Genomic DNA, 20,902 nt, shown 5'->3' with positions numbered 1-20,902 from the left:
AATAGCAGAAGAGAGAGAAAGATTATTCTCAAGAGCAATTATTTTCTTTCCTTTTCTCTCTCTTTATCTCATTCCTTTTCCTCCTCTGTCTGTCTCTTTGTAATAGTTAATGTTATTTTAATAAAATGCGCATTATACATATCTTATATTATACTATGTCTTCCATCAATTTATCTGAAATAGACACACTTCTCTCATTTACAAGGAAAGAAAAATATGCCTCTCTCTTTTTTTTATTTAATTCCCACATGCACAAAAGAGGTTTCTGTAATAACTTATTCGTTACTCATATACGGCAATTAAATTAAATGGAGACCTAATGGAGACTTTTGCTTAGGTGTTCATACTCATATTTTTCTCATAAGAAAAAGATAATGTAATCTCATATGTTAGAAGAGCTTCAAAATAGACCTCAATAGACCTCAATAATGTAAAGTAATCAGAGATGTCGACATGAACTTGATGTAGGCTATGCTGTCCTCGTTAATTTTACTGCCCTATACGTCTGCTGCATATTATCTCATCTGGGAATTTAAATTTGTTGGAATTTTTAGGATAGCACAAATGTGTGTGTGTGTGTGTGTGTGAGTGTAATATGTATGCATGTGTATATATATATAACATAATATAAAGCCAACAAGCTCAATCTGTTTACCACTATTGCTCTTTAGGATTATAAAACAAGGTGAATTAAACACAAACTGAGAATTTGAGAAATAGTCTCCTGAACTAAGTGTGATATTTGTGCATTAAAATATTTCTCTTGGCACTTTTCTCTGAACAGCTAAACAGTGTTGTTTACTTTATTCCAAAAACATATGCACAAAAAAACAAATAAAAGAAAGAAAGTACTGACAGCTCAGGAACTTTATCCATTAATTTCAAGGACATTTCCGTTAACTACAACAATTCAATGCAGTGTAAAATTCCAAATACTGGTAAAACGTGAAAAATAAATTCCTTTCGGAACATTGTGCTTTAACTCGTTAATTTTATTATGATTAATTTCATTATTGCATGTATTTAAATCAAAGTGTTTGTTTGTTTGTACACAGTTTATATACTCAGTATATAGTGAATGAGCAAATAATAAGTGATTTCGTTCTCAGATTTGTACTGCTTCTGTTGTTGTAGTGGATTTCTCAGCTGTATCTGTAATTACCATAATTATATGCCGTTCACACTACAGTCCTGTCAGATGCTGTTACCTTCGTTTCATTTTCTAGTCAGATGTATTTTGGCATGAGGTTGTCCTCCTTCCTGCTGTTGGAACAGAACTGATATGCGTGTGTGTGCAATGAAGGCGGAGATTTATTGCAGAGAATCCTGCAGGGATCCCTGATTCTGTTTTATTCAGAAAATACAGGCACTTTACGAAGGTAATATGACACACACGTTTATTGATGCAAATACAAATTTGAAAGGAAACTGAGAGCTGTTTTGTTTGACAAAAAGCCGTTTGAAAGTGCATTAGTGCTTGAGAGAGAAGGAGATCTTGATTATGTGGATGGTCTTAAGGGTGTTTTCACTTGGAGCGTTAATTAACAGTGTGCTGCGTTTTCTCCCTCAGTTTGGTTCAGGTTTGAAACCACATCAAAACAACTGACAGTTTTCCTTTTGTTGGCCAACAGTCAGAATTCAAGTATTTATGAAAGCTCAAATGTATTTCCTCTATATGGAAAGTATCAGCAGTTTACACGTTTAGATATGTGTGCTCTTACCTGCAGCAATGTGTCACATCATTCCTTAGCTTTTGATGTGTATTTACTCATATTTGCCCTTATCTCAAAATTTTTTTATCTTAAAGAGATTCCTTTTACAAAATTCATCATACGACGCAGTCAAACCTCATAGCAGATTCATGTTCGCATTATAAACTCAACAAGAAAGAAACATCCTCTCACTTTCAACTGCTTTCAATTCCAGCAAGTTTCTTACTAGTTATGGCTTGTTCAGTTATAAACTTTAATGACTTTAATGACTTCAGAGCTTCTCATCCTTATGGACAGATTGACCAGTTCTTGTGAGATGTTACTCCACTCTTGGAATAGAGAATAGAGACACTGTCTGCAAAGGGACGGACACAGTACTGCTTCTTTGCCTCAGCATTTATGTGTGTGTGTGTCTGAGCTTTTACCTTGCGTGTAAACAAAACACCCTGCTTTTATAAGTTTTACTTTTATACATGTGTATTAGCTGATTTGTTTTTGTTCACTTTTCGCAAATCAAATCTAGTTTAAATCTAGTATAAACTTTTCTAAATGTTACTAAATTTATGGTTAAAACAAGAACAAAATAATTGTTTATTAATTGTAAATCATTTTTCAAGATCCATAATTGGATACAAACTGACAGTAAAGACTTTTACATTCCATTATGAAGGATCATAAGACTTTGCCATCACAATAATAAATTATATTTTAAAATATATTACGATAAAACAGTTAATTTAAATTATAATAAAACTTCACAGTATTACAAATTTTGTTCTATTTTGAAATTCAGCCTTCTTTCAAAAACATTAAAATATCTTAAGGAACCCAAACTTTTGTACGATGTTTTATATCCTCTAAAAATTATATTTGTTACACAAACGCTCTTTTCAAGTAAATTTGTCTAGTTTTAAATATGTTCAACTTTTAAAAGGGAAAAATACTGATTTAGAAGCAGATTTTTTGCAGTACAGAGGAGAATTGGTTTGATGTATGGTGATGCCGCTCTGTGGATGTGTCCTGCTCTGCAAACCAGCTTGCCAGTCTTTCCCCAGTGCATCCTGGGGCCTCATTACAGGTGTCTCTGAGCTCGTGAATCACACCAGGATGTGGTTGTGTGGATCCTCTTCATTAAATGCTACAAAATAACCAGAAACATCTGACAAGAAATCCACAGATGTGTGATTCACCGTTACCGTATATGCTATAGTGAGGCAGACTGTTTTGTTCTGTGTAATTGTTAGCGTCTCCGTCTGTTTGTAGAGACACATCCCTAGAGACTTGTTTGTTTGTGAGTGATTTTCCTGTCAATGGATTGCTGTTTTTCCCATCATTACACAAAAAGAGAATCAGGTCCTTTTTATCTGCCTTACTATCTCACCCAGAGCTGGAGCAATGATGATATATCCTGTGAGTGTTGTTGGGTACAAGCTTGGGACGTTTAGGTGCAATTTACTCTGGTTGGAGGAATTTGCTTTTGGTTTCTCCTTGTGAGTTAGTAATGTCTGCCTTTTACATCATGCCATTTAAAATGCTGGAAATCTCTCTCTCACTTTGTCATTTAGAGCCGTAGTCCACGTCACTCCCAGTCCACTCAGTCAGGGTTGGCAGACCAGGCGTCTAAACTGTCCTTCGCATCTGCTGAGTCTCTGGAGACCATGTCTGAGGCCGACATGCCGCTGGGCTTCAACCGCATGAACCGTTTCCGTCAGAGCCTCCCACTCTCCCGCTCTGCAAGCCAGAATAAACTACGCTCTCCAGGTAACATATACACACACTGCTCTCAGTAAATTACTCTCTTTACCTGACACTCAAATGACTAATACGCTTATGCCCACATAAACACAATAAGTTATCGACTTTACTAAAGCCACTGTGTAAGATTTTTTTGGAAAGAAATTAATGCTGCTTTTTAGCAAAGATAAATTATATTGAACAAAAGTAACAGTAAAATCATTAATAATATTACAAAAGATTTTGAAATGAATGCTGTTCTTTTGAACTTTCTATTCATCAAAGAATTCTGAAAAAGTGTATCACCGTTTCCACAAAATTCTTAAGCAGCACAACTGTTTTCAACATTGATAATAATAAGAAATGTTTCCTGAGCAGCAAATCAGCATATTATAGTGATTTCTGAGGGATCATGTGACACTGAAGACTGGAGAAATGATGCTGAATATTCAGCTTTGATCATCGCAGGAATAAAATGGAATTTTCAAATGTATTAAAATAGAAAAGTTATTTTAAATTGCATTAGTATTACACAATATTCCTGTGATTTTGATCAAATAAATGCAGCCTTGGTGAGCATACAGACTTTTCTGAAAATATTTCTGACCCCAAACGTTTGAATGGTAGTGTAATTTAATTATTTAATAATTATTAAATTTAATAATTAAATTTAGTCATTTTCCAAACACTTCTCTTCTGTTAAGCCCTGTAATGCCTATAAATTAATAGGGGTGTAACGATTCATCAACTACATCGATGTATCGATTTATATTCATATGATCCAACTACATCGATCTGTGCTCGGCAAGTTGGCCTTCCGGACGACATATATCGATCTAACATCGTTTTAAAAGGTAATCAATCGATTGTATCGATACTAGGAAATAACGCATTGGATTTAAGCACGTCAGACTTTATATGGATGTTTTTTGTGTGTTCACGGTGTGTGTGTGTGTGTGTGTGTGTGTGTGTGTGTGCATTTGTTCACTACTCACTGCTGTGTGTCTGCACTTGGATGGGTTAAACGCAGAGCACCAATTTCGAGTATGGGTCACCATACTTGACAATACGTCACGACTTTACTTTACTTTACTTTTAAACGTTACTCGATTCAGTCTGCCTATCTGTGACGTCATCGCCACTCGCCAGCAGCAGTGCAAAGACAACAAAACATAGCATGTCTAGAGACTCTGTGAATAAGAAAGCTGTAAGAACTTTGAAAGTTTGTGAATTTTACAATTTATTTATTTGATTTTATATATATACGTGTATATATGTATTTCTTGTTTATTTTTAAGTTTTGTAATTTCCTCCCCCTGGCTACTGTTTTATTTGTTGTAATTTGTCTTTCTATCTTTTAATTTTTCTTTTTTATTATTATTTTGTTTCTTGATAACATGTTGTATGTTATAGTTCTTCAAATAAAATAAATAAATAAAAAAAACAGAGCATGGCGGATGGCAGAAGTCGACGAGCGCGAAATCATCAAGCCACCATTGCGGTCCAGTGTGTGGAAACACTTTGGCTTTTGCAAAGATGGAGATTGCACTTTATTTTTTATATTAATACTGTATTTGTATTATTTTTATATTGAAAAACTACAGCACAGTAGGTTTACCTGCTGTAAACCTACTGTTAATTCAACCGGAAGAGATGTTGGTTGCACTTTATTTTTTATATATATTGTAATATTTTTATGTTGAAAAACAAAAAGCAGAAGTAGCAGGTAGACCTACTGTTGAAATGTTGGTTGCACTTACTGTACTTTTATTGAAAATGTATTGAATATTGAAAATGAGAGCAGAAAAGGTTAACTTCCTGTTAATTCAACCTAAAGTGTTTGTTGCACTTTTTTCAAATAAAATATGAATGCGTTTGCCATTAATTGTTGTTTACTTGTTTGTTTATATCCATAATTAATTGATACCTGATTCCCTTACAAGAAACAACAGGAATCTAGGAAACTTCACCTGCACTGCCCAGTATCCAGGTATTTATTTCAGTCACACTGGTTGAATTTTTGGCTAAAAAGTTACTGAATCGATTTCAAGTTACTGAATCGTTTCGGATCGTATCGTTCTAAATGAACCAATATCGTCCTTGTATCGTATCGACAACCACGAATCGTGATACGAATCGAATCGTTGTTAAAACGAGTCGTTACACCCCTAGAAATTAAGCAACTTCACCAGTGCCTCTCATTCATTCAATCGACTTTCTGTAACTTTCAAATTAAATTATTGTTTATGAATATCTTCTGAAATGTTACTGCATAACCAATTTAAATTTATCAGCAGTGCCTCTAAGCCTCTTGAGAAACTATTTCAAAACCATTTCAGGGCGCAATTCAAAATCAAAATGCTTTGTTGAAATGTAAACATCATCCCAAAGGTTATGCAGAAAGTTACTTGAATGTTTGATAGACAATTAAGTATTCATTATGATAAACATTTCCTTGTAAATAACCCTGAGTACAAGGACAGTTTCAAGTTGCAATCAAATTAACCTCAGGAAATATCTGGGCTATTTTTAATAGTTTTGGACGTTACATGGTGCTACATTACTACTTTTAATGTCACATTAAATGTGTGTGCAGCATCACAGTTGAGTGAGATGACACAATAATAAAACACATTCTGCTGTTGTTCATTTGCGGAGATGGAAAGTCTGATTCATTCTGTTCATTCTGGGCGTGCCCCACATTTCTGGTTTGCTTTTGGCAGAAGATGACATTTTGCTGTCCTGCAATTAGATACTGTGAAATGTTTTCTACTTGTTGATAGTTAATAGCAGTGCTTTAATTACAGCAGTACAATGCATTCAGATGAACTGACCTTCAACAGTTTGTTTTTCAGCTTTGGTTTCCATGGTGCAAAGTATCTCTTAGACGTGATACAGTATTGTTGAACTTTTATAGATGAGTGCGAGTTAGCAGCGAGCGCACAATATTTGCTGAAAGTGATTCGGTTGGAGCTCTTCCCCACAGAGAGATTATTGTCCCTTCAGCAGGAAGTTTAGGATCGCCTGCTGCCCCGTTAGGTGAAGTGCGCCGAGATAAATTGACAAAAACTGATGGCAAAAAGTCTGCAGGAGGAGTTCAGCAGCCCTGAACGAGAGACTTGCTGTCGCTGACATCCCTGTTAAAATACTTTACATCCAATTTACATCCATTTGGATTACACAGTTTTAAAACAAACAGACTAATAAACATAATGTGATGCTTTTCACACTTCATATTTATCGGTCACACATAAATAAAACAGATAAGCAGCAGGTAAGATTTCTGCACAGTTTATTATCAGCTATTTTCATCTATTTGATTTTTTTTTTTAAATGCATTCATTCAAATTGCTTAGAATCTGCATAAATCTGTTCATACATGCCAAATTCAGTTAGTTAAACTGTATTAGTCAGAAAGTAATTGAATGTATGTATTGAGAATAACTATTGAGGCTGTTTTTGTGTGTGTAAAACACATTCAGTTTATTAATACTATAACAGAAATCTTGCCTTTTTCTTACCTCTTTAGTTTATGTATGACTGATGATAAATACTGTATACATCACATTTAGTTTGTTAGTTTATGATGACTGTGTAATCCAAATAGATGGAAGTTTGATATGCCATTCAAATAGATATGATAAATCTCACAATTAGGAGCGTATGCTTCACCATTTTCATCTTCATCATGGTGGTCTTTCCTGACTTTTTTCTTACTTATCTCCTTCTCTCTCCTCAGGTGTCCTTTTCCTGCAGTTTGGCGATGAGACCAGACGTGTTCATATCACTCATGAGCTCAACAGTTTGGAGACCTTGCACGCACTTATCGTGCACATGTTCCCACAGAAACTGACAGCAGGAATGCTGAAGTCCCCAAACACAGCCATCTTGATCAAAGACGAAGCGAGGAACGTCTTCTACGAGCTGGAGGACGTGAGAGACATACAGGACCGCAGTATCATTAAAATCTATCGTAAAGAGCCCATCTATGCCTCCTATCCTGCAGCACATCTGGCCAACGGAGACCTCAGGGTAAGATATTCCTCCTGCATTCAATGATTCAGCTGTTTTCCATCTTACATTGTCTCAGCATGGGCTTATGGGTAAAAGAAGGCGCCAAGCATGATCAAGAATGATAAAGAATGTTTTCTTTCCCAAGTCAAAATAAGAAATCGCAAGGTTAAGGATGTAGATCGCAGTATGTGGCAAGATGAAAGGCAAACCTATATGGAAGCAGAATAATGACAATAGTTTTTGAAACATAAAGCATGCTGAATTCCACAAATCGAAAAAAAAAGATGCATTGCAATTAACAGTGCTTGCATTTTAATGCCTTGTATTTCCGGGGCTTGCATTTTTAGGTCCTGAAATTGAACATAGTTGTTTATTTAAACTGTGAATATTTCAATTCTAAATATTTCACACACATTTTCATAATTAAAAATCCATGTTTCAGGAGGTAGGGGTTTGCATGGGGTTTCAGAGGGGGTGGGGTGATTTGAGTTCAGGGCTCTCACAGCCTGGGGGAAAAAGCTGTTGAGCAGTCTGGCGGAGCGGGCTCTGATGCTCCGGTACTGTCTTCCTGATGGTAGGAGCTGGAAGAGACTGTGGGAGGGATGGGTGGAGTCCTTCACGATGCTGTTGGTTTTGCTGGAGCATCGTGTAAAGAAAATGTCCAGGATGGAGGGGAGAGGGGCACCTCTGGTTCAGGTGAGATCCTCTGTGATGTGCACCCCCAGGAATTTAGTGCTGCTGACTCTCTCCACAGTCGAGCTGTCGATGGTCAACGGAGTTTCTTCTGAAGTCCATCACAACCTCCTTTGTCTTCCCCACATTGAGGGACAGATTGTTAGTGCCACACCATTCAGCCAGCTGTGCCACTTCCTCTCTGTAGTGCGTTTCATCGTTGTTGCTGATGAGACCTACCACTGTTGTGTCATCAGCAAACTTGATGATGTGGTTGGAGCTGAACTTGGCAGTGCAGTCATGGGTCAGCAGTGTGAAGAGCAGCGGGCTGAGCACACAGCCTTGTGGGGCCCCTGTGCTCAGTGTGGTAGAGCTCGACTGAGGTCTTCCGGTTAGAAAGTCCAGGATCCAATTACACAGGGAATTGTTAAGGCCCAGCAGGTTTAGTTTATTTATGAGCTGTTGTGGGATTATTGTGTTGAATGCCGAGCTGAAGTCAATGAACAGCATTCTAACATAGGAGTCTTTATTTTCTAGGTGGGTAAGAGCCAGGTGGAGGGTGGAGGAAATTGCATCGTCCGTAGAGCGGTTTGGACGGTATGCAAACTGGAGCGGGTCGAGTGTGTTGGGGAGGCTGGTTTTGATGTTGTGCATGACTAACCTCTCAAAGCACTTCATCATGATTGGAGTCAGTGCTATGGGACGGTAGTCATTGAGACAGGACACAGGTGATTTCTTTGGTACCGGTATGATTGTTGTGGATTTGAAACACGTGGGGACGACTGCCTGGCTCAGCGAGGTGTTGAAGATATCTGTTAGGACATCTGTCAGCTGTGCAGCACAGTCTCTCAGGACACGGCCAGGCATGTTGTCAGGTCCCGCAGCCATGCGTGGGTTAATCCTAGATGGGGTCTTCCTTACGTCGGCTGGAGACAGACAGAGCGCCCGGTCGTTGGGAGGTGTGGCCAGTTTTTGTGCAGGTGTGTCACAGGCCTGTGGCGAGGGCTTGTAGTCAGTGATGGTCTGAATGGCTTGCCACAGGCTCCGTGTGTCTCTGCTGTCTGTAAAGTGATTGATTTTTTGAGCGTATGACCGTTTTGCATTTTTGATGCCACAGGACAGACTGGCTCTTGCTGTTTTGAGGGCTGCTTTATCTCCTGATCTGAATGCTTCATCTCTGGTCTTTAGCAGCCCACGAACCTCTGCTGTCATCCATGGCTTCTGGTTGGCACGTGTGGTGATGGTTTTGGTGACTGTCACATCATCAGTGCAGTGCACTTTTTGATGTAAGCAGTCACAGCTTCAGTGTGCTCATGCAGGTCTGTGTGGTTGTTGTAGGTGGCTGCCTCTTTAAACATGTTCCAGTCTGTGTCCTGGAAGCAGTCCTGCAGTGCTGAGGTGGCATTGTCTGGCCATACTGTTATCTGCTTTTGAACCGGTTTGGCGAGTTTGAGAAGTGGTCTATATGCTGGGATAAGCATAACAGTGATGTGGTCTGAGTACCCGAGGTGGGGGCAGGGTACAGCCTTGTAAGAGTTCATTACTGTTGTGTAAACAAAGTCCAGTGTGTTGTTTCCCCTTGTTGCAAAGTTCACATGTTGGTAGAACTTTGGCAAAACTGTCTTTAAGTTTGCGTGGTTGAAGTCACCGGCTATGATGAAAAAGCCGTCAGGGTTATTTGTTTATTCGCTGATGGCGCTATACAGTTCACGAAGCGCGTCCTTAGCGTTTGCACACGGGGGATGTAAACTGCAACGATAGCAATGACCGTGAACTCCTGCGGCAGATAGAACGGTCGACACTTCACAAACATAAACTCCACCAGCAATGAACAGTGTTTTGATAATACCGCAGCATTGTTACACCAGTCTTTGATGATATACACACACAAGCCACCTCTGCGGGTCTTACCAGACAGTGATGAATCTCTATCCGCTCGGAAGGTGGTTAGCCCGTGCTGCTGAATGGCAGAGTCCGGGATGTTGTCGTTTAGCCATGTTTCGGTGAAAACAAACACACAACAATCCCTTGCCTCATGCTGTGTAGACCGACTGAGTTGAATTAAGTCCAGTTTGTTTTCCAGAGAGCGAATGTTTGAGAGCATGAGTGTTGGAAGAGCCGGTCTTGTGGGGTTAGCTCTTAGCCTAGCTCGTATACCTCCACGCTTACCGCGTTTCCGTCCTCTCTCACACCGCTTGCAACGCTGCCTTGTGTGGTACGCGGTCTCGAGGTCCGGCTCCAGCAGTAAACAAAGGCCTCGTAGCTTCTCCGTAGCTGCCGTTGAGAGTTGTTTTTTGTATGCGTTGCAGATATCCAAAAGACTTTGGCGATCATAGATGAGTTTTGGGGTGATTTTCCTTATGAGTTAGCGGTAAACTGACACTATTTGGAGACGAACAGACGACAATAAAAGACATAAAAGCACCGTCTTTGGGACCCGGAGTAGCCGCTGCGTCTGATCGCGCCGTCATCTTGGATCTTAATCTTCTGTTAATGTATGCATATGTTTCTGTTTATTGTCTGTTTGTGTGGGGTGTACTGTATGTGTGTACACTGATGTCTGAGTGTTTGTGTGTTTTTTATAGAGTGTTGTCAGAGTTGGGAAAGCAGAATGGGTTTTCACTAATTTAGACTTAAATCAGTATAATTAATTACTGACTGGTTGCTTGTATGATAATGAGATGCTAAAGATTTGTATGCTAAAGATTCACATCCACAACAAATTTTTGTTGTAGCAAAATGTGCTATTGTTTATGCTATGCTATTGCAAGAGTATTTTTTTCTACCCACTATTAATGTAAAATGTATAACATTTAAACTGTCCATAGGTTTTAATAAATCTGATTAATTTCATGATTTGATTAGAATAAAACAGTAATAATAATTATTTTAATGTGCTAAAAATGATCAAATGAAACATTTAATTACTTATGCACTTTGCTAGTCCTAAAATACAACCTCCTAGCACTTACTTACAGCACCTTAGGACCCAGTTTGAAAATATTCCCCTGGTTTCATTACTTACTATTCCCATCTTAAGTGTTTATGCAATTTGTGTGTGTGTGTGTGTGTGTGAGAGAGAGAGAGAGCGAAAGAGAGAGAGAGAGAGAGAGAGAGAGAGAGAGAGAGAGAGAGAGTGATTGTGCAGGTTTTTTCAGTTTTCGTTTAAAAATAATTAATACTGTACAAAAATTATATACACTCTAAATTGGAACTTGAGTTTTTTTTAGGTTAATTGCTGCTTTCATATTTTAAATTATAAAATAGGTTCGAAAGTGGCAGCCTGCAGTGACCAGCTCATTGCACCTTTTGACCATTTTGAATTTGTTCAAATTGCCACTCGAGTTGAAACTTTACAGCCCTTAGCTGTTTGAGTGAATATATTAAGCTCATTTCCCTATCATCAACAGAACTCTAGACAGAGCATGTCAACTGCTCCCTGGAGTGTGTACTTGCATTTATGTCAGTGTGTCCGTGTATGCAGGCTAACAAGCTATATCCCTGTAATGCTTCAGTAAGTTTGACTACTCTCAGAGTAGGGGAAAAAAAGGGAACAGAGATGAAGAGGGGAAAAGAAACAAAAAATATAAAGAAAAGATGGACGAGTGCCTTAAAATAAAAATAAAAACAAGCTGTGGAATAAATGCTAGCGAAGTGACAAGCAGATATAACATTTTTAGAATGATATGCAGGATGTAGCAAAGGAGAGGTGAGAATGAAGAAAATGAAAGATACTGAGATGCAACAAGGCAGAAAAAGCATCTATTAGATGAGTGTGGGTTTCCTGGTGTTTGTGAATGGAGAGTTTAAAAGCTCTTCCTTCTACTCACTGTAGCTTAGTAAAGTATATGCGCTCACTCAGAAGCGCTGGTGAAATCTGAATACATTGTCATGTAATCCAATGTTATGCCAGTAGCTTTAGCTAGGCTGGGTGAAAGGAGTGAATAGGGTGAATGGAGCTCTCCGGAGTTGAATTACAGACCCATGAAAAGAAAGAGTGTGAGAGAATGGGGGCAATGAGCCTAGAGCTCTGCTCTTGATTCCGTGCTAAACCTCAGAGGACTGCTTTTGCTTTGAGATGTTTGATTTGTCAGCAACTTTTGAGTGATTTTTGGCAAATATCCACTTTAACTCTCCTAAGTATGAATGGAACTGAATTATTCTATTGAACTGGTGGCTTTTAAATTTTTTAAAGAAGGTGGTTTTTACATTAGATTTCTGTAGGATTTTAAACATTTTATTAGACAAATAAAATTGTATTGTGCCATCTGAATGTAAATGATGAAAAAAGAATTTGGAATTATTCTGCTTTTATAAATAATAGAAAACAAACACTTTTATAAAAAGTTATATTTGTTTTTGTTGTTGTTGTTAGTTTGTTTTTGACAAATCTTATCGAGCATGAAAAACAAAAAAAATCTAAACGTTAAATGAGAGTAGAACTTGCCAATTTATGAACTTGACTCCTCTGAAAACACAGATGACTTCACTTCCTCTTCATTATGTCATTTAAAATGACAGTTCACTATCATTTTGAGGTAAATAAGGGAAGTGGTGTGTAGCCAAGTATGGTGACCCATACTCGGAATTTGTGCTCTGCATTTAACCCATCCAAGTGCACATATACCCGGAGCAGTGGGCAGCCAATGGCGCCCGGGGAGCAGTTGGGGGTTTGGTGCCTTGCTCAAGGGTCTCACCTCAGTCGTGGTATTGAGGGTGGAGAGAGTGCTGGTTATTCACTCCCCTCACCTACAATCCCTGCCAGACCTGAGACTCAAACCCACGACCTTCGGGTTACAAGTCCAACTCTCTATCCATTATGTGTAATGTCAAATTTATTTAATTTATCAAATGTGTGTATTATTATATTAATTACATATTATTTTTATTTATGTGTCATATATTTAAAAAAAACATTCAGAGTGACAGAAGTTTATAATTATTTCTGTAAATATATTGTATAATATAAGTTTGCACCTTTGATCTACTTTAAATGCATTACTTTAATAATTTCTATGTTTATGCATTCAATTTTTTATTTTTTTTTCTTTGACTTTGACACAGATTATTTATATAAATTACCCAGAGTGATATATTCATAAAATGCTAATTTCTTCTCTCTGTTTTATTTTAGAGAGAGATGGCTTACTCATCCCGGGACTCGTCGCCTACCCGTCGGCTCAACACTCTTCCTTCCTCCACTGCCTCACCCTCCTCCAGCTCTCCTTCCCGATCCCGTCTCTCCTACAGTGGTGGTCGGCCCCCCTCTTTCGCTGGTCCGGGTCACCCTCACCCACAGGGTCACCAGCATCTGTCCCACTCCCATCACCCTTCGCCCTCTCACGGACAGGCTCAAGGCCTAACCCCCTCCTCCTCAGCCATCCTGGAGCGGCGTGATGTCAAACCCGATGAGGAGATGTCTGGTAAAGGCATGGTCCTCCTGAAGAATGAAGGACTTTATGCTGATCCGTACAGCTTGATGCACGAGGGTCGGCTTAGTATCGCTTCTACTCAGTCCCTGGCCACTATCGCCGACCCCTTCGGCTTCCCGGTGTCAGGAGGTCTGTACCGCCGAGGTTCGGTGCGGTCTCTCAGTACATACTCAGCTGCGGCGCTTCAAAGCGACCTGGAGGACAGCCTGTATAAGCCTGGAGGTTCTCTATACTCCGATAGCCACAGCAGCTCCACGCTCGGCATGGGCTTTCGTCTGCCACCCTCCTCCCCGCAGAAGATTCCCGATGTGCAGCTGAGGGACAGGGATTCGTTCACTGGGTCTCCCAGCCGAGGGTCACCTGTGAGAACCACCTTCCGCAAAGACTCAGCTTCCTCTTCGGTGTTTGTGGAGAGTCCGAAGTCCAGACCCAGCTCCAGTTCTGAACCCCTAGGAGATGGGAGTAAGGGACCTGGATTTGGGTCGTCATTATCTGGTGGCGAGACGGACACACGGTGAGCACTAGCAAAAGTACATGTACATGTATGTGAGGTTATTTATTTACTTTTTCATTGACAAACTCACATTTTCATGGACAAGAGCTGAACCTCAGTTCTTAACATAAATTAATAAACAGCATTTATTATTATGCAAATGCAAGAAAAAATCCTTTATTGAAGGCACTGTTCACCCAAAAATTTAAATTCTGTCATTAATTACTACCTCTCATGTCATTCCAGTCCTGTAAATTCATCTTCAGAACACAAATTAAGATATTTTTGATGAAATCCAAGAGCTTTCTGATCCTGCATAGACAGCAATGCAACTGGCAAGTTCAAGGCCCAGAAAGGTAGTAAGGACATCGTTAAAATAGTCCATGTGACAACAGTGGTTCAACCTGAAGGTCCTTGCACACTGAGTCAGAAATTTTCATATGCATTTTTTTTCAGCTTTTTCGTATTCGTCATCCTTTCCTATCAAAATGCTTGCTACGAATGAGAAAACACAGAAAATCGAATCTGATCCGAATTTTTTGGTGACAGATGAAAGTTTCGGAGACAGTATGCAAACATGATTGACACAATGTCACGTTTAATTTATTTATTTTTATTTATATTTTGAACAACAATTTCAGACTCAGTGTACAAAGACCTTTAATTTTATGAAGCTAAGAGAATATTTTTTATGCGCAAAGAAAACAAAAATACAGACTTTATTCAACAATTTCTTCTCTATATACAGTATACTGTATATTTAAACTTTTTTGAAAGTAATTATTTAGGAGCATATGTTATTGTTGTTTACTTCATGGTTACACCACATGCATTATTCATTAGTCTTTAAAATAACCTTTGATTTTTTTTTTTCAAAAGGTTTAGACACCCCTGCCCTAGACAATCCACTGTTATGGGAAATGTTGCTGTCTTTGAACAGATTTGACTGCCAGTAATGGAACATCTACTACTGCAACAGTGTTTAAAAAAACCCTGGTAAATGTATGTTAAAGTATACATTTTTTGTCTCTGTCTCGTTAGCAGGGATCGTATGGAGGCAATGGAGAAGCAGATAGCCAGTCTGACTGGACTGGTTCAGAGCGTTCTAACCCGAGCACCAGACAGTGACAGCACGTAAGACATGACTACATCCACAGAGCCATTTATGATCCATTAACTTGGAACCAATGCCAATGTGTAAACATGATTGACACAATGTCACGTTTAATTTATTCATTTTTATTTATATTTTGAACAAGAATTTCAGACTCTGTGTACAAAGACCTTTAATTTTATGTCAATGTCACATTGACGTCCAACCAATAAAAGCCATCTCACTCATAAAGGCTTCTGAGAAGTCAGTCACAATAAGCATTTGACACGTAAAGACCATTGTACATGGTACACAGTAACTGTGAGTTCACAGTTCAACTTATTTTATAGAGAAATAACATTATATGGAGAAATAAATGGCATTTTGTAGTTGTTGTGTTGTTTTGTTTGATTAGTTTTCACATGCAACATTAAATACATAATTTACAGTAATCATATCATTTATAGAAGCAGCCTGCGGTTTGTTAGCATTGAGCTAAAGCAGTAGTGAGTGTTGTTGCGCTCTCTCTTGTGTATATGGAAAACATCTGTACCTAAGAATGTGTACCATGTAAAAAGTCCTTGACACTTAAAAAAACAGTTTTACACAATACATTCAACCATTTCACACATGCTCGCTGTTGTTATCATAGTACCATTTTGCTGTCATTCGCTAATATCCTGTGTTCTCTTGTTTGCTATATAGCCATTGGCTTTTCTTATGTTTCAAAAGCTTGCAAAAATGTCTTCACTTGCTGACTGTAAAGTGCTTGTATTGAAATCGTGTGTGCTGGTGGTCTTTTTTTGTCCTGCGATGGCCATGAATCTCTTTGTACCCAATGCTTTGATGTTGCTGGACATTTATTATCATTCATATTCGATGTGACAAGTCATTCACATCAACTATTTTATGAAATATATGAATAATATTTAGATCCTAACCTCAAAAAGACAGTTTTGGCGAAAGCATTGAGTAGAGATTATAAGATTATTGTATAAGTGAATAGGTGTGGTTAAGGATAGTGTTTAAATGGTTTTGGAATATAAAAAATAGGTAGGTCAGACTGAAGAATAATAGCATATTGGGTTGTATAGCTCAGTTCTAATACAACACTATTCAAAAGTTTGGGGTTGGTAAATTGTTTAACGTGGTAGAAAAAAGTCTCTTATGCTTACCAAGAGTGTACTTATTTGATCCACAAATACAGTAATAACAGTAATATTTTGAAATATTATTACAATTAAAAATAACGATCCTCTATTTAAATATAATTTACAATGTGATTTATTCCTGTGATGTAAAGCTGAATTTTCAGCAGTCATTACTCTAGTCTTCAGTGTCAAATCATTATAAGGTGATTTGCTGGTCAAGAAAAAATTCTTATTACTATTATTGCTGGAAACAGTTGTGCTGCTAATTTGTTTCAGGATCCTTTGATGATTAGAAAGAAGTGAATTTGATTATAGATATCTTTACAGTCACTTTGGATCAATTGATCTCATCCTTACTGAATAAAAGTAATAATTTCTTTAAAAAAAAGAAATCTTATTGACTCCAAGGTTTTGAAAAGCAGTGTACATAGTTTAACACAATTGTTTTATAGGTTAAATAAAGCTGTGTTACTCAAAGGAATTTTAATGTGTGGAGATAGTAGAAGGCGCAATAACAGTAGAATAATATAAGATAGATGGTGAAACCTTTTGTTAGCTATAGAGAAGGCTAGTGTAGTCGTTGTGTTAGAGTAGTGTAGTGTCAGTGTAGTTGTAGGTGCTGTAGTACAGTGGTAGTATCATGGCTGTATGATCCTCAGATGCGGCCTGCTGCGTCTCTGCATGATGGCGGGCTGCCCTCCGGACCAGGGGGCGGACTTTTCACGGCCCTTCCCTTTCTCTTCCAGCGAGAAGACCGAATCCACCAGCGATGGCTCCGCCACAGAAAGTGAGTCCAGCTACTTCTTTATGGTTGTTCAGAACAGTTGTGAGGCAGGCTGTAAAACCAATGTCTAAAATATTGTGTTCCTAGTAGATCAGGCTGGCCCAAGTTTAAAAACTGCTGATCTCAAACAGGCCTTTGACATATTAAAACAGCCAGACATGATTCTTCATCAGAGTGCACTTGAATGAAGGACCCTATTTTGTTTTCACTCCTTTGTTCATCTTTGTCAGAATAACCTTGATGTTTTCACGGATATTGCTCAGTACTGCTTTTTTTGTTAGTTTTCAATTTTGTTGCTTTTCAAATCCACAATGGGTGTCCTCAGAGAGCGTCTTCATCAGTGGACAAGCCTTCAAAGGCTGCAGCCAGTTTTGATTGGCTAGATTTGTCTTTGAAGGTTCTTCACAGTTAAGAGAGGTGAGCCTAAGTCGACTCTTACCTCAGAAAAGGGCCATCGAGAGAGTTTCCCATGAGGCCTAGTCTCCCCCTTTGAATCTGATCCACGACAAGTCCAATTCAGCACAATTTTCTTTTCTTAATTACGGTTATTTAGTTAACTGCAAGCTGAAAGCTTCTAATGTATGTTACAGCTGGCCGGCTGAAGAAGAAAGGTAGCCTTGTCTCTGCTCTCTCATATTTAATCTGTCTGTCCTGGTGTATGTATTGCGTGTTTGTTTTTATATAAACGGAAATGTGATCCTTCTGTTTATTTAAAAAGATAGTCCACCCAAAAATTAAAATTCTGTCATCATTTACCCAGCCTCAGTTTGTTTCAAACCTATGAGTTTCTTTCTTCTGTTGAACACAAAATAAGGTATTTTGAAGGAGGTTGGTCAAACATTTGATGGCAAGTCTGGCTACCATCAACTATTTTATTATTCACATTCTTCAAAATATCATCTTTTGTGGTCAATGGAAGAAAGAAACTCAGGTTTGAAACAGCATGAGGGTGAATAAATAATGACAGAATTTTCTTTTTTTGGGGGGTGGACTATCCCTTTAATGCCTGAATCCACTGTAGTTTTCTACTGTATCTCTCCTCTGTGGCCTGTCTGCATTAGATATTTCTCTCCCTCAGTCTGTTTTCACTCCTAAACCTTAACACATTCACACGCTGAAAATGAAGTGTGGGGAGGATGTGTTGGTTTTCACTCTTCCTGAATCTTGGGCAATCAGTACATGTACCCTTTTGTTAAAAACAGCTGACTGGAGAGTGCTGGTATCTCTGTATTCCTCACTAACAGCATGCTCCTGAATGGGTTCAACACGCTTTGTGTGTGTGCGGGTTAGTGTATCTCTGTCTGAAAACACAAAGAAGGATGGGCGTAGAGCAAAAGTCCTTGATCTGGTTTCTGGAGATCTTCCTTCTTGCAGAGTTTAGCCTCAATCCTAATCGAACACACCTGATCCAGCTAGTCAAGGTCACTTGATTGAATTTACAGCCAGGTGTGTTGGAACATGACTTGAACTAATGCTGTGTTCAAATCCTCCTGGGAAGTTCCTCCTTACAAGTTCGGAAATCATAATTGTGACATTATGAAGTGATTTTGCTCAGAATAAAATAGACTCGCAGCGCAGTTTCATATTTCTTTCTCTTTATTTTCACTTACCGACTAAGACGGAAAGCTTTTTAGAGCTAATGAAACAAAATAAAGAGCCATAATGAACATTAGGTGTGTAATTGTGTATTTATTGGTGTTTTATCACTCCATGCTTTCATGGAGAATGATGAGAAATGTACAGTACTTTGGTCTCCTCGTAAACCAAAGAAATGACTAGTTTTTTCAGGCAAGCTTTATATTGTTTCTTCTCTAACAGTAGGCTACATGCAGAATCTGTACATACTATACTGCACCATCAGCATTCACAGTTTATGATTAAATATAATCTGCCATAATTCTTTAATCAACATGACCTTAAATTGGAAAGTCTGGGCTTATGCAACCTTTGGTTCGGAAATATCAATCATGAGTTTTGTGCTCATGAATGACCAAGCGAAGTCATATTTACCAGTGGTTTCCAGAAAAATATTAAGCATTAAGCAGCACACAATTTTTCTTAAGCAATAAATCTTAAAATTAGAATGATTTCTGAAGGATCACATGACACTGAAGACTGGAGTAATGAAGCTGAATATTCAGCTTTGCCATCACAGGAATAAATCACATTTTAAAATTGTAATAATATGTCACAATATTATTGTTCTGCTGTATTTTTGATCAAATAAATGCATGCAGTATTGATTATAATAAGACTGAGATACAAGAATTCTTTCAAAAACGTAAAAAAATAAAACTCAGCCCAAACATGGAAACCTGAAGTATGAGAGTGAATAATTTTGAATTTATCACCAATATAAAGCTACACACTCTTAACTGTTTTCTTTATGCAAATATAATAATTGTATTCATTAGTTCTTATCTACTAATACAACAAAAAACAAGCTTTTGATGTTTCGTTTTTGATATTGTGTTTTCAACTTAACTTGTGATACATCCTAAAAGCAGTTGTCTAACTTGTCAGTAAGAGCTTCCCAGGTGGACTTGAATGCAGCATTATCCTGAGTTTCCGACTTTTAAATATGACTTTTAAACACATTCGTTGTAACATGAAAGCAACACAAACTCTGTTGTAAGGTCGATCTCCAGGAGCAGGACTAAACAATGCAGGTGTAGAAGGTGTAGATGGGTAAGTGCAAAATAATTTGTATTTGATTGAGTGCGTCTTTCAAGCTCACAGTGTCGAATCTTTGTCCTGTGTTGTGGTTATTAGCGCTGAGTCCATCTGCGCCGCTGGCACTGATGCCTCCGCCTTCATCTGGAGGCACTCAGGCCTCCACCGTCTCCAGGCTACAGATGCAGCTTCACATGCACGACCTACAACAGAACGCCACTGATCTGCGCAAGCAGCTCGCACAGCTCCGTAAAATGCAGGTAAGACGTTACAATCTCGTGCATCTTGACACACAGCAGGTAACTGAACAGGCATGACGTGATAAAGCAGCATGTGATAAATCACATCTCTCTTCCATGTTAATCTGAGTTTTTGTCCTCACCATGGGTGACCATCAAAAGCGTAGCATGTCAAGACAATTTGTCACTTGCTTGGCTTCTGTTTTCGACACATCACACTAGGTAGTAATCTCATTGGGACTGCTCACACATAGCTTGTTATAAAACATTAAATCAAACTTCAAAGTTGTTCTGATTGACTGATTGTGCAGCTCTAGAAAAGGCAATAGTGTTAATGTTCAGCTCAGTTCAGTGTTGAGGACAAATGTTTCTTGATGCTTGAAACTTTGTAATTTTGCTCCTACTTAGAAAGGTGTCTGTGATAAGGTTCAGGTTAGGGATAAGGAAGGAAGAGGACAAGGTTGGCTTGAGGAGACTCGTGAGACTTTATTCCAATAACTCAAAATCACCAAAAGAAAGGTTGCCGTCCGGCACGGTTCACGAAAGTTCAGTTTCTTCCGATATGCAGTTTCCTGGTTTCCTCCAGTCAAGCAGATTCGTTCTGCACGCGAGTCTCCCTCCCGTCCTGCTCTCTCTCCGCCTCCTGTGCCTGTCCGAGGCTTCTTATCCAGTCTCTCCACGCCAATTACTGCAATCAGACACAGGTGTTCATCATTTTGCACTCGACCTACTTACTCACCGCTCGTCTCCCGATGCTCTCTCTCGCTGCTGACTTCGCTGAACCACGCCTGAGGTCGAAATACGGCATGATGCGAAGCCGATTACTAGTTACTAAATTTGAATTCTTAAGCAGTTCAGTGTCAATTATTCCACTTATTCCATGGAATTCACTTGTAAATGTGCTT

The 20,902-nt window shown here is 38.6% G+C and overlaps 1 protein-coding gene across 1 annotated transcript in view; it reads left to right on the top strand.

Annotated features, from left to right (window-relative positions):
- The window catches only part of LOC306858558 (SRC kinase signaling inhibitor 1-like), a gene marked incomplete at its 3' end in the record, with an annotated part of 57,691 nt that overhangs the window by 15,909 nt on the left and 20,880 nt on the right, over window positions 1–20,902 (top strand). The window contains exons 4-10 of the mRNA XM_079399139.1: window positions 3,278–3,473; window positions 7,186–7,478; window positions 13,267–14,078; window positions 15,099–15,191; window positions 16,961–17,088; window positions 17,676–17,696; window positions 19,858–20,018. Of these exons, the coding sequence (XP_079255265.1) occupies window positions 3,278–3,473; window positions 7,186–7,478; window positions 13,267–14,078; window positions 15,099–15,191; window positions 16,961–17,088; window positions 17,676–17,696; window positions 19,858–20,018 (1,704 nt within the window). The remainder of the gene's footprint in view (window positions 1–3,277; window positions 3,474–7,185; window positions 7,479–13,266; window positions 14,079–15,098; window positions 15,192–16,960; window positions 17,089–17,675; window positions 17,697–19,857; window positions 20,019–20,902) is intronic.

The sequence above is a fragment of the Barbus barbus genome (genome assembly GCF_936440315.1).
Source record: "Barbus barbus genome assembly, chromosome: 3".
Lineage (NCBI taxonomy): Eukaryota > Metazoa > Chordata > Actinopteri > Cypriniformes > Cyprinidae > Barbus > Barbus barbus.
The sequence above is the reverse complement of the archived record's forward strand: the minus strand, read 5'-3'. Positions and strand labels throughout refer to the sequence as shown.